The sequence below is a fragment of the Leopardus geoffroyi genome, chromosome E1 (assembly GCF_018350155.1).
Source record: "Leopardus geoffroyi isolate Oge1 chromosome E1, O.geoffroyi_Oge1_pat1.0, whole genome shotgun sequence".
Classification (NCBI taxonomy): Eukaryota; Metazoa; Chordata; class Mammalia; order Carnivora; family Felidae; genus Leopardus; species Leopardus geoffroyi.
Window position 1 is genome coordinate 11,642,786 of NC_059330.1, and position 23,746 is coordinate 11,666,531.

At 52.3% G+C, this 23,746-nt stretch overlaps 1 protein-coding gene across 5 annotated transcripts in view; it reads left to right on the top strand.

The window, feature by feature from the left end:
- Window positions 1–9,834: 9,834 nt before the first annotated feature.
- PEMT (phosphatidylethanolamine N-methyltransferase) overlaps window positions 9,835–23,746 on the top strand; it is an 85,858-nt gene continuing 71,946 nt past the window's right edge. Inside the window, exons 1-2 of one of the 5 annotated variants that reach the window (XM_045487623.1) lie at window positions 18,392–18,519; window positions 18,703–18,814. Coding sequence is in view for 2 of the 5 variants with exons in the window: in XM_045487620.1 (XP_045343576.1) it covers window positions 9,954–10,016 (63 nt within the window). In the remaining 3 variants the exon portion in view is untranslated. Of the gene's footprint in view, window positions 10,017–18,383; window positions 18,520–18,702; window positions 18,815–20,657; window positions 20,752–23,746 lie in introns of those variants that run through there. The other 4 variants (XM_045487620.1, XM_045487622.1, XM_045487621.1 and 1 more) reach the window with 4 other exon arrangements.

Here is a 23,746-nt window from a genome sequence, read left to right on the forward strand (position 1 = left end):
CTGAAGCACATTCGCCCACCTGGAAACACACACACCCACCCACACACACACACACACACACACACACACACACACCGAAACGGACATTTATACCTACACAGTGAGACATAGACCCAGACAACTCATACACACACAGACACGCACAAATGCAGAAACACAGACCCAAACAGTAACACCTTCCCATGAGGGGCTGGGCTCGGTAGCTGGGCTCCAGCCTGCAATTTAAAAGTGCTGATTACCTAAGTCCTGGGCTGGAGGAGGGGGAAACAGGCTGGCTCTGAGTTTCCCATGGCCTGTGGGTCACTCTGACCTGGCCAGGCCTCACCACAGGCACTTAGCCATCTGGTGCCCAGGCAGCCGGCTCCAGCTGCTCTCGCTGGGGAGAGTAGGAATCAGGGAGAGGGCAACTCGGGGACCAGGGCGGAGTGCTCCTAGGGGCCGCTCCCCTTAACCTAGGGCCACGTCTCCTTCCAATTCCTTAACCTCAGACTGTCAGAGTCCTTGAGTGTGGTGGTTACTGAATCCTGACGGTCACAGCTAACGGTAATAGCAGCAGCAGTGACAGCATTGCTGAACATCGATTTGCTAAACATCTTCTGTGCGCCAAGCGCCGTGCTGAGAGCATTATCACCTTTGACCCTCACAACAAGCCTAGAAGATCAGTACTAGCCTCGTACCATTATGCTGATGAGGACACAGAGGTCGGCAGAGGCAAAACACCCTGCCCAAGCTGGTCTTAGAACCCAGGTTGTATCAGTCAGCTCTTGCTACAATAATGCTGCATAACAAACCAGCCCGGACGCAGGGGCTTATGGAGAGCGTTTATGCTCCTGTACGTGTCTGCGGGGTGAGGGTAGGTTGGCTGGTCTAGTGTGAGCTGGTCTCCTCCATGTTGGTTTGTTCTGGGGCCCAGGCTAAAGGGGCGGTGGTCACCCAGGATTTGTGCTTCTCATGGTAGGTCACCAGAGCACCAGAGGGCAGAGCATACCGCACAAGCCCATTTGAGGGCTCTGTTTATGTTATGCCCATTCCCGTTCCATTAGCCAAAGCAAGCCGCCTAGGCCCAAAGTCAATGGCGCGGGGAAGTCTGCTCTCCCCACAACGGGAGGGGAAGAGTGAGGGTGAATAGCCGCTGAGCGACAATTCAATCTCACGCTCAGGTTTAACTCCGAAACCTGGGCTCACCACCCGTAGGGGATGTTGTCTCCGTGGGCGGATAGCCTTGCACAGGATGGGACATTAAGGGTCAGGCTTTCTGGGGTGGAGGTCCTGGCTCCGACACTTCCTGGCTGTTGCTTAAGCTTTCTGGGCCTCACTTTTGTCATCTGTGCGACGCGTTGTGTGCAGTACCAATGGGATGATGTAGATTAAGTGCTTGCTAGGAGGCCAGCGCGTGGGAAGCCTTCAGCAGACAGCAGCTGATGTTACTGGCTGTTGTCTCTAGCCGTTCTCGCCTGGGGGCCGCAACCCCCTTCCCAGAGCCATTTGGAAATGTTTGGGGGGGGGGTATTTCAAAGCGAGGGCCGGGGACACTCCGTGTTTGCAAGACCCGCCCACACCACAAAAAATGGTCTGGCTCAAATGCTGAGCGCCCTCCTCCGGAAACCGGACAGATTCTCACGCGGGCACTTCGTGTCACAGATGGAGAGATCGAGGCCCGAGGAGGGGTGGGGGCTAGACCGGGAGGTGGCCTTGGGGTTCCTCGGTAAATACAGCGAGTCAGCTTGCCGCTGGGATGCCATGTACCAAGGACGCATGGAGCAGGCAGCAGGGGTCACTGGTGAGGGGGTGGGATGACAGCTTTCCCGGGGGTGGCCCCACCGGAACTCAGCTGTACCGACGCTACTCTCCTGAACCGGGCTGCCAAGCCCCAGTTTTATGAAAACAAGAACAGGCCAGCGGGTGACGACACGCACACCTCTGCGGAGGAGAGATCAGACGCTCACAGCGATCAAAGCTCAGGCCCCAGGATGGGCAGCGACACCACCACACGCGGGGGGGGGGGGGGGGGGGGGGGGGGCGGGGCGCAGCCGCACTTTGGTGACGTCCTGGCCGCCAGAGGCACAGCCTCGGGGAATCATGGGAGACAAAACCCACCCGAGGGACAGTCTGCAAAATACCCTGTGTTCTCCCAAAGTGTCAGTGTCGTGAAAGACAAGGTCAGGCGAAAGGAATGTTCCACATCAAAGCCGGCGGAAGGCAACACGTGGTCCTGCGCTGGAGCCTGGATCTGATGAGAAAACGCACCAGGAAGGATGTTTTCGGGACAATCGGTGAAATTCGAACGTGACCTATATGTTGGATATGATCTTGTAGCAATAATACACTTCCTGATTTGGGTCACAGTCTCGAGGTTTCGTAGGAAAACATCTTTGTTCTTAGGAAATAGCCGCTGAAGTATTTAGCGCGAAGAGTCTGCAATTTACTTTCAAATAGTTTATAAAAAAAATGATTACATATGGGGTGCTTGGGTGGCTCAGTTGGTTAAGCATTCGACTTCGGCTCAGGTCATGATCTCACTGTTCGTGAGTTCGAGCCCCACATCAGGTTCTGTGCTGACAGCTCGGAGCCTGGAGCCTGCTTCAGATTTTGTGTCTCCCTCTCTCTCTGGCCCTCCCCCACTCTTACTCTCTCTCTCTCTCAAAAATAAATAAACATTAAAAAAATAATTACATATAAACAGACAAGGCAAATGCTGGGAAACGATAATAGGCAAACCTAGGTGAAAGGTATATGGGTTTATTGTATAATTCTTGCAAGTTTTTGGTGGGTTGGGAAGTTTTCCAGGTAAAAAAAGTTTTTAATCACTTAAAATGTGCGGCAGTCTGGTTCGTGTCATTAAGAAGTTCAAGAGATTGTTAAAGAGTAAGGCTCATGAGTCTTTTTGAAAGAAGGCACAGGAAGTGCATTGGTAAACAGTGCAAATAAAACCGTAGTCTAATCAGAAAGAAAAGCACTTGGGGAAAATGCCCAAAATTGTAAATAATGGGAGAAAAAAACCAAATTAAGTAAGGTATAATTATTCAACTATTAAATCAATGTAAATATGTTTGGAATGATAATATTCGCTGCGGGCAGGTCAGGGAAATGGAAACTTCACCCTTCTGCAGAGGCACAAAGCCTTATTTATTTTTTATTGAGGTATAGGTGATGCACGATGTTGTGTTAGTCTCAGGTGTCTGACATCGTGATAGGACAAGTCTGTCCACGTGCTGTGCTCACCGCCAAGTGTAGCGACCGTGGGTCACCATCCATCGCTATTTTTTTCAACACCACTGACTGTATTCCCTAGGCTGTGCCTTTTATCCTGGTGACTTCTTCATTCCGGAGCTGGAAGCCTGTATCTCCCTCTCCCTCCTCACCCCCTTTGGCTCATCCCCCCCCAACAGCTCCCTCTCCCCTCTGGCAACCATTGATTTGTTCTCTGTATTTATGGATGTTTCTGCTTCTTGTTTGTTGGTTCATTTGTTTTGTTCTTTGGATTCTGCATATAAGTGGAATCCTATGGCCTTTGTCTTTCTCTGTCTGACTCATTTCTCTTAGCAGAATGCCTTCTAGGTTCATCCAGGTCGCTGCACTCCTTGGGAAAGGAGTTTGGCTGTCTGGACCCTTTGCCTCTGGGGGTGAATCCTAAGGAAATAATCCTAAACCAGACTTCACACATTAAGACGACCCATGTGCCCCAAGAGGCAATGTCTTTGCTGAGGCCTGGCAACCCTTAATTCTCATTGCTTCCCCGCCTGCTTTCTGGGTGCACCCCTGCTGAGATTTCCAAGTCACCTTCTAGCATTTGGGGCCACGACTGCCTGTTCCTGTACCCGTGGCAGCCCCCGTTTGCCTCCCCAGCACTCAGTAGCACTCAGAGCTCCGCCTCCACCCCGACCAGAGTGTTTCTGGAACCAAGCCAATAAATGGGAAATGCCATCTTGTCTTCGAGTCCAGTCACTCGCATTCCCCGGCCACCGTTGCTTGATTGGGGTGGGTCACCTGACCCAAAGGTATAGTTCTCACACCCTCAGCCACCTGGATGGACACCTGGCTCGCGTGGAAGCAAATGGATCTCATTTCTGAGGTTTATTATTTTTTAGGATTTTATTTTTCAAATGTTTAATTTTGAGAAAGAGAGAGAGAGAGAGAGAGCGAGCAGGGGAGCAGCAGAGACAGAGGGGGACAGAGGATCCGAAGCAGGCTCCATGCTGACAGCCCGACGCAGGGGCTCAAACCCATGAACTGTGTGAGATCATGACCTGAGCTGAAGTCGGACGCTCAACCGACTGAACCACCCAGTTGCCCCTTGTAGGATTTTATGTTTAAGTAATCTCTACACCCAATGTGGAGCTCGAATTCACAACCTGGGGATCAAGAGTCGCCAGCCAGGTGTCCCTCATCTTTGGGGTTTAAAAAACCAACGTATTATCTAATTTCCAGACGTTGGGAGATGTTCCAAACATTGGGATTTGCTTGCTAGCTTAAGCCCAGTGTTTAGGAAAATAAACTATGTGATTGGAATCCCTTGAAATCTGTTGAGATTTGCTTTATGCCCCAGCATATGGTTGATTTTGGCAAATGTTGTATATGACCTTGAAAAGAATGTATGTTTTGCACTTGCTGGAAGGACTTTTTTTTTTTTTTTTTTTTTTTTTTTAAGTAGGCTCCACGCCCAACATGGGGCTTGAACTCACGACCCTGGGGTGGAGTCAGGTATTCTACTGATTGAGCCTGCCAGGTACCCTGAGGGCCATTTCTGAGGAGATCACGGTATAGAGTTGGCTCCTCACGTTCAAATATGTAGCCCCACAGGGTTTTTCCTGCTTTTTCCCTCAGTTACTGAGACAAACATTTTAACCCCACAAGATTTTATTAGTTTCACCATCTAATTTATTTTATTTATTTATTTTTAATGTTTTTTATTTTTGAGAGAGAGAGAGAGAGAGAGAGAGAGAGGGCAAGCGAGCATGAGTGGGGGAGGGGCAGAGAGAGAGGGAGACACAGAATCCGAAAATCCGAAGCGGGCTCCGGGCTCCGAGCTGTCAGCCCAGAGCCTGACGCGGGGCTTGATCTCGAGAACCGTGAGACGGTGACCTGAGCCCAAACCGAGTTGGACGCTTAACTGACCGAGCCACCCAGGCGCCCCCCTCTTTGTTTCCACTTTTGAGGGACGGCTTCACCGGACTCAAATTCAGTTTTGGCCTTCCTTCACCCACTGATTCATTTGGTACATTTGACGAGTGCCTGACAGGTGCTGGGTATGCGCCAGGTGCTAGAGATGCAGTGGTGGCCAAAGCAGGAAATGCCCTTGCTCTCCAAGAAGAGAAGGGAAGAGTGTGCCTGACAGGGAACAGGAGGTGCAAAGGCCTGGGGCTGCAAGCAACTGAGAAGAGGTCAGTGTGGCTGGAATACAGACACAAGAACTGAAATGGCAGGGCCATATGGGACCTCTGGAGGCCATGGTGAGGACTAATGACTTACCTCAGTCCTTAGAGGAGTAGTCAGGCTTCTTAGAAAAGATGAAGCTTTAACTGGACCTTGAAGGGTGGATGTGATGGAAAGAAGCAGAGAAAGGAGCGGAAGCACGATGTGTTTTGAGCATTGAGTATTTGGATAAGTGCTGATCCTGCGCTGGGTCCTGTGCTGGGCTTTTTATGTCATTTCCTCCGTCCTAGGGAGGCAGGGTTGCACACTGGTAAAAGGCCAGGGCTGGCTTTGGGCTGGCTGGCTTGAAGCGCATCACTTACTCAGCTCTCTGCCTGTGGGCCAGTCCCTTCCCCAGAAGTTGGTTCCCTCATTTGGAAAGCCAGAATAACACTCCCCGCCTCACAGGGGCAGTTCCGAGGCTTAAGCTGAGTCTGCAGCTTTGTAAGAGCTTGAAGAGCTTGGCTGCTTGTTTTAATTGGTAGAGTTTTCTCTTCTGCTGAGCATCAGAGAGGGTAAGTCACTTGCCCCAGGCCCACAGCCAGAAAGTTGGGGGGGAGGGGGACTTCGAGTCTCACTTGCTGCTTTGATTTCCTACTCACAGATCCCATCCCTCTCCGCTTTCCATGGACAGGGTCGCTGGGGCCCAGAAAAGTGGTTTGCCCAAGAACACCCCAAATGTGGGAGTGGTAGAACCATTCATTCATTCATTCATTCATTCATTCCTTATTGAGTGCCTGCTTTATGCCAGGCATGATCCAGATGCCACGGAGAGAGTTGTGTATAAAAGGGATAAGAATCTCCATCCTCGTGAAGCTCACATTCTAGCGAGAGGGACAGATACTACACAGAATAAATAAGTAAACTAAATCAATTTGTTAGATGACTATAGGGGCTGTGGAGGGAAATAAAGTTGGGAAGAGGATGGAGATTGGAGGGGGAGGTTGACATGTTCATAGAGCAGAAAGGTGATACTCGACCTGAAGGAGGTGAGGGAGAGAGCTCTGAGGACATTGAGGGAGCAGCATTCCAGGCAAAAGGCGCAAGGCAGCGCGTGCAAAGGCCCTGAGGCGAGGGTGTGCCTGGGGTGTTCCAGGAACCACAGAGAGGCCAGCAGGAAGGCAGGAGTTGTCTGCTCTGGGGACGCTGAGGGGTCAGGGATGCCCTGCTAGTACCCACTCCTTGCTGGCCTTCAATGGATGGATTCAGGTGAGCCCTCTTCTCAGCCATAGGAGGTCACTGGGAGAGAGGCTCCTTCCTGAGCCTGGGGAGGAAGGGAGGGTTTACTCATTACCACTAGCACTGCCCTGCCCCAGCTCCCACCCCGGCTCCCGCTGAACCTGCTCCTCTCTGGTTCCTGGACACTCCTCGGGCACAGTGGGGACAGGGGGGCCTGAATACAGGAGGGAGGTATTGGGCATTGTAGCTATGACTCCTCATTACCCTCCTGTTTTTATTTTTATTTATGTATTTTGAGAGAGAGTGTGTGCGCGTGGCGGGGTAGGGGGGCGTGGGGTGATAGTCAGAGGGACAAAGAGCGAGAATCCCAAGCAGACTTCATGCTCATCGATAAGCCTGACACAGAGGCTAGATCTCATGACCATGTGATCATGACCTGAGCCGAAATCAAGAGTGGGATGCTTAACTGAACCACCCAGGCGCCCCTATCATCCTGGTTTTAGACAGCATGCATGAGGTCTCCAATGCATGATGCCTACTCCCGCCCCCCCATCGCTGCCCCCACCCCCCTCCCCAGGCTGTCTGCTCTGCTGGCTTCTCACCCCCTCTCTTCCTGAGAACTCAGGGGGCCTCTGAGCTGGGCTGGCCCTAGACCCCAGCATGTCCATGAGGGTAATGAATGTGATCTAAGAGCTGAGCCTCCGTTATATACAGAAGAGGCAGACAAACATTTGTTGAGAACTCACGGCGTGTTGGGCGCTTTTGTGCTTATTACCGACGCTAATCCCCGTGTCAGTCTTGCTCAAGAGATATTATGCCTATTTTGTGATTCAGAATAGGGAAAGGCTTCAGTTTTACCCAAAGTCACCCGATACGCAAACGCTGATTTTAGTAATAGAAGCCCGTTTTAGTGATTGCTGGGAGCCACGCAGCCAGATCCAAGGCCAGGGGAGGGTAGGGAGAGGAGGGGAAGGCAATGAAGAAATGAAGAAATGGCTTTTAGTTTTGATCTCCTTTTGTAGCAAGTGTCCAGCCACTGGCCAGCAAGGTCATCAGCAGATGTTTGCCCTGGAGCCGACTAGGAGATGTTGTGTGATAAATGGCTTCCCATATCTGAAGAGTAACCAAGGGGCAAAGAGAGATAGACCTGAGGGTGGAAAGGAGCTCTGTTTGTTACCACTTCAGGAAGGGTGACTTTGGGTGTGTATCATTAATACACACCCTGTTCAACAGTGGAGCAGGCTACTTTTGGAAGTGACGAGTCTCCCATCACTTGGGGCATGTAAACAGAAGTGGCTTTTCTATTTGCCAGGGATGCTGAGAAAGGAATATTCCAGTGAGAGAGGTTGGCCTGGATGATTTCTGCAAGCTTTCAGACCTGGGAGTTTTCCGATGGTCGAGCAAAGACTTCTGCCCCAAACTATCTTCCGCAGGAGGCTTTTGATCTGAACAGCCCCAATCACATTTGAGTCTGCAGTCTGGCTTCTCTATGCCTGGGTGTTTCCTTTTCACAGAAGGTGGCAGGGGGTGGATTAGGGGTGGAGGAGTGGATTTCTCTAGTTGCATCAGCTCTGGTGTGACCTCTGACATTTACCTTTCTTTGTTCCCAGATAAACCAAACACACACAAACTAATTTCTCTGGCTTCATAAAACAACCAGAGCAGCCAGGTAGGTCAGGAGAAAACTGGAGCTTCGGCAAAGTAGACACGTGGTGGGGGTAGGGGAAAGGCCCTCAGGAGCACTCCACCTTGGCAGGCTCCCCAGAACGGACTCTGGGTCCAGGAGGCCCTGCCTGGACACCCCGAGGAAGAGAGCCCCCCCCCCCCCCCCCGACTCTTGTAACTAACTGATCAGGAGGCAAACCAGCTTTTGACCACCTGTTGGGTACTCAGCTCTGTTGTGGCCAGCGGTAATTAAGTGCTTCCCGTGGGTCAGATCATGTGTGCTGAGTTTCACTGACACGTATTTCCCTTTTACTTTTGAGGAAACTGAAATTTGCCCGTAGTCATACAGCTGGTGCATGCTCCAAAGCCAGCGTCCTTCCTGCCCTTCCTGTCTTGTTGGTGGACCTCCTCCATCCTAAGGATGTGGTGAAGGTTGGGACTAGGTGTAAAGCAGTCAGCACAGGGGCAAGCACACCAGGGCTAAGGGGGAGAGAAGCAAGCCACCCACAATCAGGAAGCAGCTGGCCTTGCAAACGTCCTGCGTGGGCTGGCAGCTTGCTGGGTGACTGCACAAATCTCTGGGAATCTGAGTCTATTTCCCTATATACGTAACGCCCGGCTACAGAAGGGGCTCTCTGGGACCTGACCATCTAAAACCCCACCTACTCTTCTAAACTTCCTTCCCATTCTAGTGGGCACCTCCTCCACCACCACTCCACAGATCCTCAGCCGTGTCTGGATTCCTGAAATATCCCTAGTCCTGTCCTGTCTCCTGGCTTTTGCACATACTGCCTCTCTTCCCAATTTGTCCTGCCCTCACACTTCACATGCCTTGCACCTTCTCCTGTGTTCAGGCCTCCCTCAGGGGATTCTCGGGCACTTTGCCTTGTCATCATCTGACCCAGCCCCCAGTTTCCTTCCATCATAGAACTTACCCAAGTTATAATCCGTTATTCATGTTTTGTCTCTTCCATTAGGAAACAGTGAGGGCAGGGACCTGTGTTGTTCCCTACTGTACCCGCAGTACACAGACAAGTTCAGCAAGCACCCGGTGAGTGTACCAGAGAATGAATGAACAAAGAAGTGGAGGAGCTGTCTCTGACCGAGCCAAAGAATAGGGAGGCCGCAGGGGCGGGGGCCCAGGGTCCCGAGGAGTAGCCTCTGCTGGAGGCTACAGAGTGTGCTCGTCCTGTACCGCCTCTGGGCGAAAGCAAATTTCAGAAGGGGGCAGGGGACCCCGAGCCTGGGCCAAAGTCCAAGTCCGCAGGGGGCTGCGCAGGAAGCTACTTATACCTAGGACCCGCAGCCGCCGCCTCCGAGCCCCACCGCCAGCCAAGGACAGGGAGGCCAGGTCAGTTGCGGGCCGGGTGCGGGAGCGGGGACCGAAGGGTCTAGGCGAGAGCCGCCTCGGAACTGGCAGTCACTGCGGCGCACGACCCTGGGACATATAGCTCTGGGCTCCGCGAGATGCCGTCGCGAGCTCCAGGAAAGTGGCGCTTCGCGAGGACAGGGGACTACATTTCCCAGAAGGCCGGGAGGAGTTGGGGTCACAGGCAAAGCGCCCCGGGCGGCAGAGCTTCCTGGCACGACAGGGCGGCTTCGGGCGGGGGGCGAGTTGGCGGCGGCCGCGAGGCCCCGGCGTAGGCTCTCTAGAGGCGGCCCGGCTGAGAGCATCTGGCGGCCCGGGAGCGGAGCCTATGAGCAGCTCGGTGGCGGGGCCGGACTGCTGCGGAGGCTTCGGCAATGTTGACTTTAGGCAGGTACTGACCGGGCCGCGCGGCTGGGGAGGCGGGGAGAGGGATCCCGCTGCCAGGTGGGTCTTCCGGGCTCTGCAGCCGCCGCCAACGCCCAGTGGGCGGGGCCACCCGTTACCAGGCAGCGGGGGCGGGGCGCGGTGGGGGCGGGACTGCGCGCTGGGGGGCGGGGCGCTGGCGTGTGCGCGCGTGCGAGAGGGATCGTGGATGTCACAGAACGAGTTCCTGAGATTTTGTGTGTGGGGGCGGGGCGTGTGTGTGTGTGTGTGTGTGTGTGTGTGTGCGCGCGCCTCTGGGATTGTGTGGTCAGTTGCCCCAAGAGTGTGTGCCCTGAGTGTGAGTGTGTGGGACTGGGACTGGGCGTGGAAGCGTGTGAGGGAGGCCACGCAGGTGTATTTGGGAGTGTGCGTGGTGGCAGCATGTGGCTGTGTGGGACATGGGAGGCCCCTGCCGCAGTTGCGTCCCCCCTTCCCTGGGCTGGAGGCCAGCTCTGCAGCGGTGTCAAGAGAAAGGTTTTGCACCCTGGCATCTCCACCCCCTGGCGCCGAGCCGGCTGCAGAGCGTCGCCTCCTTCCCGGCTGGATGGGTGGAAAGAGTTTACAACCTTTCAGTGTTGTGCTAGGATGGGGTGGGATGGGCCCTGCTGGCTGGAGACCCAGCTGCCCGAGTCAGCCCCTTTGCAAACTCATAGGCCAGAGAGTTTGTGTTTTCTTGCTGTCTCTCCCCAGGCTCCCCCTTCTAATGGCTGTTCCTCTCCAGGGTGTTCCCCTCCTGTCAGAGCAGCTTCCTTTCCACCTTTCCCCCTGTTTCACTTGTCAGCCACTCTCTAAGGAGCCCGGGAGATGTGCCTCTGCCCCAAGCGGCCTTTCTTTAATCTAGAGCATCTTCTCCCCTTTATTCATTCACTGATACAGCCAGTCTTTGAGAACTTTGAGAGACAATAAGCCCAGAAGCATAGAACCTTCTCTGATGGGGGTAAAACTGGTCAATGTTTTAGAGAGTAGCTGGCGGAGAGGCGGGATTGAAATCCCTACATCTGTGAGGAGTTGACCTGCAATCTGAGACTGGAGTGATAAGCCAGCGGGGCCAGATGCCGTGGGTGGAGGGACAGCAGGGCAAAGGCCTTGAAGGGGGGGAGTATTTGTTCATCCAACAAAGAGCAGGCTAGCATCTGACCCTGAGAGAGTGCAGGATGACTTCAAGTGGATAGGTGGCCTCGTGAGGATGATGTTATCCCATGGAATCCTTATGCTCTTTTTTTTTTTTAATGTTTATTTATTTTTGAGAGAGAGAGAGAGAGAGACAGAGCGTGAGTGGGGGAGGGCAGAGAGAGAGAGGGAGACACAGAATCGGAAGCAAGCTCCAGGCTCTGAGCTGTCAGGACAGAGCCGGACGTGGAACTCAAACTCGTGAACTGCGAGATCATGACCTGAGCCACAGTCGGACGCTCAACCAAGTGAGCCACCCAGGTGCCCCCTTACACTCATAAACTGTAAATGGCCATCCAGGGATCTCTGGGCCACATGGTCCGTGGTGGGACTGCCATTCTTGTGTTCTGCCTTAGCAAGTGTTAGGAGTTTGGAATGCCAGAGGGACCTGGCTTAGGGGGCGGATGCTTCCTGGGTGAATGACTCCGGGTGGAAGGGTGGGTCGCCATTGACCTGAGGTGGGACGTCTTTGAGCCGGAGGCCACCATGGGAGGGGGCAGCGGGCCCAGCACAGGCCCAGTGGAATGCTAGGGTGCTGCCGGCTAATCTGAGCAAGGCCTGTGTTCTAGACCTGGCTGCAGGGGTGAGAATCAGCCACGGGGAAGGGATGATTAACTGGGTGTGTGTGGGAAGGGCTTTTCTGCCCTCTCCCTTCCAGAGCTTGGTGGGGCTGTGCGGTCGGAGAGAACGGGGAGTGTTTCCAGGGACAGGTCAGGGTGACCCTAGCTGACTAAAATTCAGTTTTTTCCACTGCTGTTGATACAGATAAGCTTCCTGTTACCGAAGGATTTTTTTTCTTAAAAACGACAACAACACAACATTATTATGTATTTGTCTTGTGGTAGTTCTCCTCCTTCAATCAGAATCTCTCTGTTTTTTTTTAATGTTTATTTTTTATTTATTTTGAGGTGGGGAGAGGCAGAGAGAGAGGGAGAGAGGGAATCCCAAGCAAGCTCCACACTCAGCAGGGAGCCCGATGCGAGGCTCAACCCCATGACCCTGGGATCATTATCTGAGCCGAAATCAAGAGTTGGATGCTCAACCGACTGAGACGCTCAGGCGCCCCCCAAAATCTCTGGTTTTAATCAGTCCCTGGCCCAAGTGAGCACCAAGGTTTCTCTTCACTCCATGGACATCTGTGCTAGCCCAGCACCATCCGATAGAAATAAAATGTGTCCCGTTTATCATTTAAGCTTGTCTAAGGGGCACTTGGGTGGCTCAGTTGGTTAAGCGTCCGACTTCAGCTCGTCATGATTTCGAAGTTCATGGGTTCGAGCCCTCCCATCAGTCTCCATGCTGACAGCTTGGAGCCTGGAGCCTGCTTCAGATTCTGTGACTCCCTCTCTGCCCTTCCCCTGCTCAGCTCTCTGTCTCTCTCTCTCAAAAATAAAATAAACGTTAAAAAAAACAAACAAACTTGTAGCCACATTTTAAAAAGTAAAAAGAGGGGCACCTGGATGGATGGCTCAGTCAGTTAAGTGCCTGACTCTTGGTTTTCGGCTCAGGTCATGATCTCATGGTTCATGAGTTCGAGCCCCCTGGTGGACTCTGTGCTGACATTGCAGAGCCTGCTTGGGATTCTCTCTCCCTGTCTCTCTGCCCCTAGCCCACTGGTGCCCTTTCTGTCTCTCAAAATAAAATAAATAAACTTAAAAAATAAAAAAAGGGGCGCCTGGGTGGCTCAGTCGGCTAAGCGTCCGACTTCAGCTCAGGTCACGATCTCGCGGTCTGTGAGTTCAAGCCCCGCATCGGGCTCTGGGCTGATGGCTCAGAGCCTGGAGCCTGCTTCCGATTCTGTGTCTCCCTCTCTCTCTGCCTCTCCCCCGTTCATGCTCTGTCTCCCTCTGTCCCAAAAATAAATAAATGTTAAAAAAAATAAAAAAATAAAAATAAAAAAAAAGAAATCAGTGATGTTACTTTTGACAGAATATTTTATTTAACCTAATACCTGAAAAATACTATTTCATCATGTGGCACACTGCAGGTTCTCAATAGCCACCTGTGGCAGGTGGCTGCCGTATTCGACGGAACAGGGCAGCCCTTGGGTACGACACTCTTAACCAGCTAGTTTTTGTGCCTGTTCCAGCTGGTACGGAATGTTGGTTTTGTTTTTAAGTTCAAAAAGTCCCTCGTTGAGATGAGTTTACCTGCTGTGACCTCACCGATCAAGGTTGTTCTTGGCCCTCCCTACCCTCCCTGCCATGGGTTGCCAGAGTCTTGCTCCCCAGCCTGCCAGTTTGCTGTTCACAGGCAGGGGCGCCTCCAGGACTCAGCAGATGGCTCCAGTGGGGTCTAGGGGTCCCGGCTTCTTGGAGAACCCAGTGTGGCAGGGCACAGTCACATGGGCGCCTCTCATGTCCTTTTCCTTTTTTTTATTTATTTATTTATTTATTTTTTAACGCTTATTTATTTTTTGAGACAGAGAGAGACAGAGCATGAGCAGGGGAGGGGTAGAGAGAGAGGGAGACACAGAATCCGAAGCAGGCTCCAGGCTCTGAGCCGTCAGCCCAGAGCCCGACGCGGGGCTCGAACTCACGGACCGTGAGATCGTGACCTGAGCTGAAGTCGGACGCTTAACCGACCAAGCCACCCAGGCGCCCCTCTCATGCCCTTTTCCATACGGACTCACCTGCTCTCATGAGCAGATGGATGGTGTCACTTAGCATAGGTGTCAAGAGACGCGCTTCAGTTTCTGGATCTGTAAAATGGGGGCAACAGTTGTACGGTCCTCGTTTGTGATACAGGAGCCTGAGTAAACCATTGGAGACAAAATCCCTGTGGCAGGTGTGGGATGTCTTGACTGCCTTTCGGGGAAGATGTCTGCCTGCAAAGAAATTGTTTTTAAAGAATCTTTTGATGTTGGGGCACCCGGGTGCCTCAGTCATTTGAGCCTCTGACTCTTGTTGGTTTCAGACCTGACCCAGGGTCGTGGGATCAAGCCCCGCGTTGGGCTCTGCACTGAGCGTGGGGCCTGCTTAAGATGTTCTCTCTCTCTCTCTCTCTCTCTCTCTCTCTCGCTCTCTCTTTCTCTCTCTCGGCACCTGGGTGACTCAGTCCGTTAAGCATCTGACTCTTGGTCTTGGCTCAAGTCATGGCCTCTCAGTTCGTGAGTTTGAGCCCCACATCGTGCTTGCTGCTGTTAGCGTGGAGCTCGCTTGGGATTCTGTCTCTCCCCCTCTTTCTCTCTGCCCCTTCCTCACTCATGTATGCACTCTCAAAAATAAATATTTAAAAAATTAAAAAAAAAAGATTCTCCCTCTCAAATGAATTTTTTTTTTAAATCTTCTGATGCTATTACTTTATTTAAATAAATATCAGTCCGTTTTATTGGATGACTTATTTTGTGAAGTTCTCAAGGACATAATTTTTCTCTTCGGTATTTTGGATCAGTCAAGACAGGAGGGTTGGGGCTTTTTTCTGCCCCTCATTGTAACCTTGGAGAAGTCATTTAAACTCACAGAACCTCAGTTTCTTCTGCTTCTGTTGAAATGATCATGCGGCTCTTCCTTATTTGTCTGCTAATGTGGGGAATCACACTGATGCTTTGATTGTTGAACCAGCCCTGCATTCCGGGGGTGACTCAGGATCTTGATGTGTTAATCCTTTGTATATGTTGCTAGATTTGCTTTGCTTTGTTTTATTGTTGAGGATTTTGGTGGCTATATTCATGAGGAGTATGGTTTGTTGTTTTCTTGTTGTGTCTTTGTGTGGTTTTAAATTTTTTTTTTTTCAACGTTTATTTATTTTTTTGGGACAGAGAGAGACAGAGCATGAACGGGGGAGGGGCAGAGAGAGAGGGAGACACAGAATCCGAAACGGGCTCCAGGCTCTGAGCTGTCAGCACAGAGCCCGACGCGGGGCTCGAACTCACGGACCGCGAGATCGTGACCTGGCTGAAGTCGGACGCTTAACTGACTGCGCCACCCAGGCGCCCCATGTGTGGTTTTAGTATTAAGGTAATGCTGGCCTCTTAGTGTGAGTTGTGAAATCATCCCTCCTATACTGATTTCTGATTTCTGGGGGAAATTGTGTGGTTTTGGTGTTATCCCTTCCTTAAATGTTAGTAGAATTCTTCCAATGAAACCATCAGGGCCTGGAGCTTTCTTTTTTGGAAGGTTTTTAAATGTGAATTTATTTTCTTTAGTAGATGTAGGGCTATATCCTGAATGAACTTTGTTGGCTTATGTCTTTCTAAGATTGGACCATTTCATCTGAGTTGTTGACTTATGGGCATAAGCTCCTTTATTACCCCTCTAATGTTTGTGAGGTCAGTAGGGGAGGCCCCTCTTGTATTCTCGGTATTGGTAATTTGTGTCTTCCTTTTCCCTTGGTCAATGTAGCTAGAGGTATTTTTTCCCAAAATACATGTTTTGGGTTTGATTTTTTTTTTTCCTCTGTGTTTTTCTGTTTTCAGTTTGATTGATTTTTGCTTTTATTTTTTCCTTTTGCTTGCTTTGAGTTTAATTTACTTCTCTTTCTCTATTATGTTAAGGGTGAAGCCTATGTTACTGTTTTGAGCCTTTTCTTTTTCATCAAGATAACACTTATCTCTTAGCCCTCTGGCCCACAATTTCTGATACTGCATTTTCATGTTCGTTCAGTTCAAAATATGTTAAAATTTCCCTTCAGACTTCCTCTTTGACCCATGGATCATTTGGAAGTGTGTTCTTTAGCAAATATCTGTCTGTTATTGATTTCTAGTTTAATTCTGTCATGATTCAGGAGCATTCTTTTATGCTTTCTGATTCTTTTATTTATTAAAAATTTTTTTAAGTTTACTTATTTAGAGAGAGAGAGAGCACAAGTGGGGGAGGAACAGAGAGAGGGAGAGAAAGAGAATCCCAAGCAGGCTCCACGCTGTCAGCACAGAGCCTAAACCACGAGATCATGACCTCAGCTGAGATCAAGAGTCAGACGCTTAACTGACCGAGCCACCCGGGTGCCCCCTGATTCTTGGAAATTTCAGATTTGTTTTACAGCCCGATTTGGTCTGTCTTGGTGAATGTTCCCATGCGCCTGGGAAGAATGTGTTTTGCTGTTACCGTGGGACGTTCTATGAACGTCAGCTAGGCCGAGGGGTTGACAATATTGTTCAGGCCGTCCTCGTCGCTACTGATTTTCGCTCCTGCTTCTCCTTCCTGCTCCCTCCTGCTTCCTAGCTGCTCCCTCAGTTCTGAGAGAGGTCTCCAACTGTCACTGTGGATTTGTCTGTTTCTTCTTTCAGTTCCGTCGGTGTTTTCTTCATGTGTCGGCCTCGGTTTTTAATCTGCAAGACGGGCATGTCTCACAGTGTTGTCGTGTGGACTGAATAACACAGTAATAATAACTAACATCGATCTGACTTTGCCAGGTGCCAGACACGGTACTAAATGCTTTCTTCGCATTATCTCATTTAATCCTCCTGACAGTCCTGTGAAGGACATACCGCTACCTCAAAGCTTATGGAGGGCAGGATACCCGGGTGGCTCAGTCAGTTTAGCACCGGACTCTTGATTTTCTCCTCAGGTCATGACCTCACGATTTGTGAGGTCGAGTCCCGAGTGAGGCTCTGTGCTAACAGTGTGGAGCCTGCTTGGGATTCTCCCTCCCTCTCTCTCTGCCCCTTCCCCCACTTATTCACGCTCTCTCTCTCAAAAATCAATAAATAAACATTAAAAAAAACCAAAGTTTACTCGGGCTCGTGGGGGGTGGCTCAGTCAGTTGAGCGTCCGACTCTCGATTTCTGTTCAGGTTACCATCTCATGGGTTCGTGGGATTGAGCCCCACATCAGGCTCTGCCCTAGGGTGCGGACCCTGCTTGGGATTTTCACTGTCACTCTTTCTCTGCCCCTCCCTTTCTCTCTCTCTAAAAAAAAATAAATAAATAAACACGAAAAAAATAAAACAAACAAACAAACAAACAAAGCTTACTGAGGGCACTTGACTTGCCCAAGCTTGTGAAGGGTTTGTGGAGCCCGACCAGGCTGGGGTGCACCGTGTCTTAGGACTGTGCTCTGTCCTGCCTCATTAAAGCCACGGCTGGGTGCCCGGTAACTTCCCAGTGAAGGTCAGCTGGCCTATTGTCATGATTACTCTCAATATATGACACTTATTTAAATAAATGTACTCAGCAGCATCGGCCTAGTGGGGTGTGTCCCGGGCCCTTGAGGGTGAACGAAAGAAAAGGGGTCTGCAGCTCACGATCACGTTGCGGAGTTGAGAGGGCACCCAAGGTGAGGTGAGGGCCTTGAGAAGCACGGGGCCCGTGGATGCCGCTCCCAGGCCCGGGGCTCACTGATTAGGGTGCACGTGAGCCGCCAGAGTGGTTTTGCACTTGGCCCGGGACACACGAGTTGAGTGAAGCATGAATGAACATCTTCCCCCCTTCCTGAAAGGAGTTACGGATTTGGGGGAATTAGAGCAGCTGCTGGCCATTTCTTTTTGTTGTGGGATTTAGGAGCGCTTCAAATGCCAGCTGGGGGCTACCTTCCTTGGATCCGTGTCCCCTCTCTACCTTTTCCTTAGGATGACTGTATTCCTGGAGGGCCTCTCCAGAAGAGGCGAGATGTCTGCCAGCAAAACAGAGGGAGGGGACAGAAGAGCCTCAGCCTTAGAAGCACCCCCTGCACCTCGTACTCCGATACTCGTTCTCTCCTCTGCCCAGAATGTAACCTCGGGGGGCGAGGGGCAGTCTTGTCACCCCTACTTCATCAAAGAGAAACCCTGGGCTGAGACTGGTCACGGAAGGCCTGCCCAAGTGGTCCTTCCTGGAGGGTGGGAGTACCCTGACCCCAGCCCAGATTGTGAGCTGCCCGGAGACCTTCTTCTGGGCCAGATGCACCCCCCGCCCCGCCCCCGCCCCATGCAGAGGAGCTAAAACGCGGTTGGGAGCCTGCCTGAGTATAAAACTTCTTTCAGGAAAAAGACTCCAGCACATTCATTCTTGTGTCAGACACAGGGCTCTAACCAAAAGCTGCCCAGTAAATGTTGCCTGAATCGACCGAGAACGCCAGGGGCCCGCGGGGTCCCCCGGGAAAGGCAGCCCCCACCCTCACCCCGCTCCTCCTGCCCTTTGCTGTCTGTGGTGTGTGGATCCCACTTGCGATCGATGTGACTTTGACTCTCTGGGCCTCTACTGTTTGTTTGGATGTCACAATGTGACCCTGGGTGCTGTTGACCTGCGGCGAATCCTTCCCTGAAGTGTCCTCAAAGCCCGTAGGCAGTACAGTGAAATTGCCATGAGCCGCTTCCTTGCCGACTCGTAGCGTTTCGGGAGCTGAGCCCATTCGTCCGTGACCTGAGTGGAATTCTTCCGTGGTTGGGTAGGTAGCGCCTCCCCTCTGTTCAAACACAGAGGTCTGCAGTCTGTGACCTTGGAGCGGAGTTGCATTCTTAGAATCAGCCGGTAGAGAAAGCCAGGACTTTTGCTGCTTTAGCAAGATTGGGGCAGGGACGGGAGGGGTGCGGGACCCTCCCCTTAGTCAAGGCTGCCCACTTGTGTGCAGGGGTGACCGAGGGACCAGGGATCCAGGACCCTCCTGATCTGCTCAAGTGTGACCCGGGGTGTTTTGTTCTTTTCTGCTGATCCAGTTTTAGGAGGGAGGTCCGCCCTTTCAGGTGAGTTTTGGGAAGTGACGACAATCAGGAAAGGACCTTCAGGTCTCTGGAGTGGGAAGCCAGAAGGGCCTCCCCTCTGCTGCCCGGAATACCCCTGTGGACCATTAGTCATTCTCCCCTGCTGAGCAGGCCCTTCTCCAGGCAACGCAGATCCCCCACTCTCAAGGTGACCGAGGTGACTGGATGCTTCCTTCCCAGCAAGACAGTTTGACCCCAGGGCACGGAGACCTGGGTGGGAGCCGAGGTTGCGGTTTTAACCCGTTCAGCCCTAGTTGGGGGATCCTGCTTGATGTTACCTGCTGCCAGCTTCGGCAGGTGTTAGCTGGTTAACCTTTCAGTACCTCAGTTTCCCTTCTCTGCTTCAGCTCCCACAAAGGCTGAAAGAAAGAAGCATATTTCTCCCGCTCCTCTGCTGTGTCTCTTTGGGAGCGTTCAAGACTTTTGTCCTTGCCCCACCGGCAGCAAGCAGTGGCTGCAGCACTTCTGAGTCCCAACAGAAAGCCCCAGTTTCTGTCAGGAATCCGGAAGGGCTGATCTGGCCAAGGCCTGGCTCCGCTCTCCTCCTGTGATCCGGGAGCTTCTCTGAGCCTTTGGCTTTCTTATCTGCAAAGTGGGCGTGACAATAGTGCTTGCCGGGATGAGGTATGTGAACTTTAAATAAATGCTTTTTGATTGTGGTACCTGGCATCGTGAAGGTTCTTGAAGGAGGTCTTAGTCCTCAGACCCCCGCCCAGAGTAGGGCCTCCCTAGTAGATGTTCAGAAAGACATTGAGTTGAATCCTTAAAAATATCTGCCGCATTTCCAGAGGACATTGTTTTCCCCCAAGGGCCTGGTGGGGAAATAGGGGACATAGTTCCCAGTTCCCAGTTCCCAGGCTGAGGCTGTTGCTCACTTTCCTCCCTGGGGAGGTGTAATTTACACGCAGTGAAATGCCCAGACCTTAGCGCCCAGTTGGAAGGTCTGACACGCAAGCTCCTGACTGGCTATCCAGGCTCCAGTTGAGATGGGGAATATTCCCATCACCCCAGAAAGTTCCCTGTGCTCCTCCCAGTCAGTGCCCCACCTTGCTTCCCAGGCGGTCACAGTCCAGGTGGCTGCACCTTCTTAGGCCTGCGCTGAACCACTGGTCCGGCTCTCTCCTGCTCAGTGTCCCCAGGCCTGGGTTTCCAGCCGTGACGCCCTGGCCATCGTCTGCACCCTGTCTCCAGCTACCTGGGACTCTGCTCTGTACCTCACGCTTTACCCTCTTTCCTCTGGCTTGATCACGCTGGCACAGGGTCAGCCCGTGGGACGGGAGGCGCCACGCTGAGGGCATGCCAGGTTTGCCTGGGACTTTGGGATTTCTTGTCCTCAGCCAGCCACTAGCTCGTGGCAAAAAGTGATGAGGAGCTGGGAATCCCAAGGCAGCGCAGGCTGTGTGGGCATGGAATGGGGCCCTGATAATCACACCCGCAGATAACGCAGTTTGCCTATCCTTGAAATGAGGATGCTGATGATGGCGGGGGAGAGGGCTGGAGGGAGGGCTGTGGGAGAGGATATTTTACTTCTCTGTACTTCGTGAGAATAGACCACTGCCAGCTGCAGACCCTGACTGTTGTTCTTTTCATTGTCATGAGCAAACGCTGCCTTAACTGTGTTGGAGGGCAGGCGAACAGGAACAGAGAGTTCTGGCTTAGAAGAACAGTGGCCCTAAAAGGGAGTCTGGCTAACAATAAAATCCTTGTCTGTCCCGTTGCCGTATGAATTCCCGTGGGAAGTGTCTGCTCTTGTGAAAGCTAGCAAGGGTGAAAAGTACATTTCACGTGTCAGGTGTGCTGGCCCTAAGCTCCGCTGTTTGATGATTCAGAGGGCAAGCCTGGGTCTTAGAGGACCTTTTGTGGGCAGCCGTGGGTGGATGGATCGTGAGGACGGCTGGCTTATAGAGTTGATAAATGGGGTGAGTAGTATCTGGAGGGGACGATGGGTAGTGGACTTCAGGGAAGGGGGGGTCAGGGCTTCAGGACTCCTAGTAATCCCTGGTGCTCCTCTCTACACACACCTCCCACCCAGCTGTACACCCTACGGACGGGCAGGCCCCACCCGGGGAGACTGACCTGTCTTGAAGAGATCCCATCCCTGGGGTTTCTGAGAACCTGAGAAAGTCCTACCCCGCCCCTGGTCTGGCCAAACCACCTTCCGCCAATGCCTGTGAACACTGCCTGATTTCCCAGTGTAAAAGATGCCGTAAAAATATTTCCGAAGCACAGCATCTGGGCGGCTGGTGAATCTGCGGCCTCAGAAGCAGAGGGATCCGCCGGCAGAATCCCCACGGTGGCCACTTGGCAATTTCCTGCCTTCAGTTTGAAACCAGGAGGGAGGGGATCGGAGTCCCAGGAGCACAGGCAGCTGAGCTGGAGGGCCCCTTAGGGATGTACCTTTAGCCCCTGCTTTTTGCTCGTGATGAAATGAGATCCACTCGTGGAAGATACAGAGAGGGAGGAAAAAAGTGGCCCTTAGCCTGGAGGAACGATTATGCTATAGGGACAGATGACCAAATCCTCATAACAGGGTGGACACTAAGGGCACAAAAGAGAGTGCCCTGGGTGAAGTTAGAGGAGAGGCTCCCACTGGGTCTTGAGGGATGAGTAGGAGTTTGCCTAGAGGTGTCCGAGGCGTGGAGAGTATTTCAGACATGTGCAGACCCATGGTAAAAGGGTCTGGAGCAAGGTGTTTGGTGTGAGTGATAGGGTGGGGCAGGAAGGGTGGCAGGTGATGTCGGTGAGTGCTGGGATGGGTGAGCCCAGGGCAGGGGAGGAGGCCTGGGGATCAGAGCATGGCAGGAGGTGAGGCATGGGAAGCTGGCTGGGGCTAGAGTGCCCCAGCCTGAGGGCAGTGGGATCAGGGGGGTCAACGGGCATATCGGAGTCATGGACGGGAGGGGAGAAGGGTCAATGATGGGCAAGTTGTGGCTGGGTGTTGAGGGTTGAGATGGGGACTGGGGAGGAGGGGCAGTGAGGCAGGTGCTGCTCTGTAAGTGGCTGAGCAGGCTCAGAGCAGCACTCTGGTGGCTCCCCAGACCAGCTCTCCTTCCATCCTCCCCACAACCCCACCCTCAGCCCCATCACGGACTCTCAATGGGCGGGTCCTTCCAGGCCCCGGGTGCTTGATGAATGTTTCTTTTCGCACAGAAGACAGAACGCCCTTTGGTTCAGTCCCAGGTTCTAGAGGCTTTGGGGCTGAGGTGTGCATGTCTCTCTCTAGGGTGGGCAGCCTGTTTTTTTTGAGGCCTGTTCCGGCTGTCTTGTCCTTCATGAGTGGCCCCGCCTCTCCTGGCGTGTGCTCCAGGGCAACTTGGAATTTCTGTCGTGGCCCGAGGCTTCATGAGGGGCCTGTCCTGAGAGCTTGGTACTGGCGCAGGGGGACCTCTGACCTGGGAGCAGACGGAGGAGGAAGCTGGAAGGCAGGCCAAGGGGTTTCCGGCCTCGTGGGTGTTGGCAGCGCCCGGGGTGCCCAGAGGCTGTGGTCGCTGTGAGGCCAGGGTCTGTTTGAATGTCACCCTTCCCCGTTCGCTGAGTGGGTCCTCCTGCGTCATTTGTTTATTAATAATGGGCTTGTGTGCCCGTGTGGCCACTTTGCCCCTCAGTCACCTTATCCACGTGTTTACTTAGCGGTGCCTTTGTGGCTTTGCTGGTTCATTCATTGGGTTCATTCATTCTTAGCTCTGCCCTTGGCCTCGTAGAGGTGAAGGTTTGCCCTTGCCTGGGAAGGATGTGCCGGGCCGCGTCCTCCATGCTCAGTGACTTTCCAGAATCTTCCCACGCCACACTCTTGGGCACTGTCTAGATGGCAGGCTGAGTTACACCGGGAGAAGGGGGCTCGGTGAAGCAAGAGTTGGAGTAGAGGGGGCTGCTTGTCCTCCAGGGCTGGGTGACCTGTGGGGCCGACCAGGTCAGGAGCATTGCCTACTCAATCCCCAAGAGAGGTAGAGACGGAGATATTCCTTGAAAGGATACTATTAGGATCCCCAAACGAAGCGAAACAGAACAGAAAATACCATCAAAGCCAACATTATGAGGGGCGCCTGGGTGGCTCAGTCGGTTGAGCGGCCGACTTCGGCTCAGGTCACGATCTCGCGGTCCGTGGGTTCGAGCCCCGCGTCGGGCTCTGTGCTGACAGCTCAGAGCCTGGAGCCTGTTTCCGATTCTGTGTCTCCCTCTCTCTGACCCTCCCCCGTTCATGCTCTGTCTCTCCCTGTCTCAAAAATAAATAAAATGTAAAAAAAAATTAAAAAAAAAATCCAACATTATGACAACGCTGTCACTCTGATGGACTTAGACTTATTCTACAATTTAGGCTTATTTTTACTTTGATTTGACGTGGAGAGTCACCATATTTTCAGTGCATTGGCCCTCAAGTCCTTTCTAAACGCAGAAAGAAAAAGTCCAGAGAGTAATGTAGGGATACAGCAAATACCACTCGAAATCGGAAGTGTCCTACTATCTTTTTTTTTTGATATTTACTTATTTTTGAGACAATGCAAGAGACAGAGTGCAAGCAGCAGAGGGGCAGACAGAGGGAGACACAGAATCTGAAGTGGGCTCCAGGCTCCAGCCCAGAGCCTGACGCGGGGCTCAAACTCATGAACCATGAGATCATGACCTGAGCCGAAGTCGGACGCTTAACCGACTGAGCCACTCAGGCGCCCCTATCTTTTTTTTTTTTAAGTTTTTATTTATTTATTTGGAGACAGAGAGAGAGCGAGAGCAAGAGCGAGAGAGAGAGAGAGAGAGAGAGAGAGAGAGAGAGAGCGTGCACCACCCCCCAGACACACATGAGTGGGGGCGGGGCAAAGAGAGAAAGGGAGAGAATCCCAAGCAGGCTCCACACTGTCAGTGAAGAGTCTGATGCGGGGCTTGAACTCACAAACTGTGAGATCGTGACCGAAGTTGAAA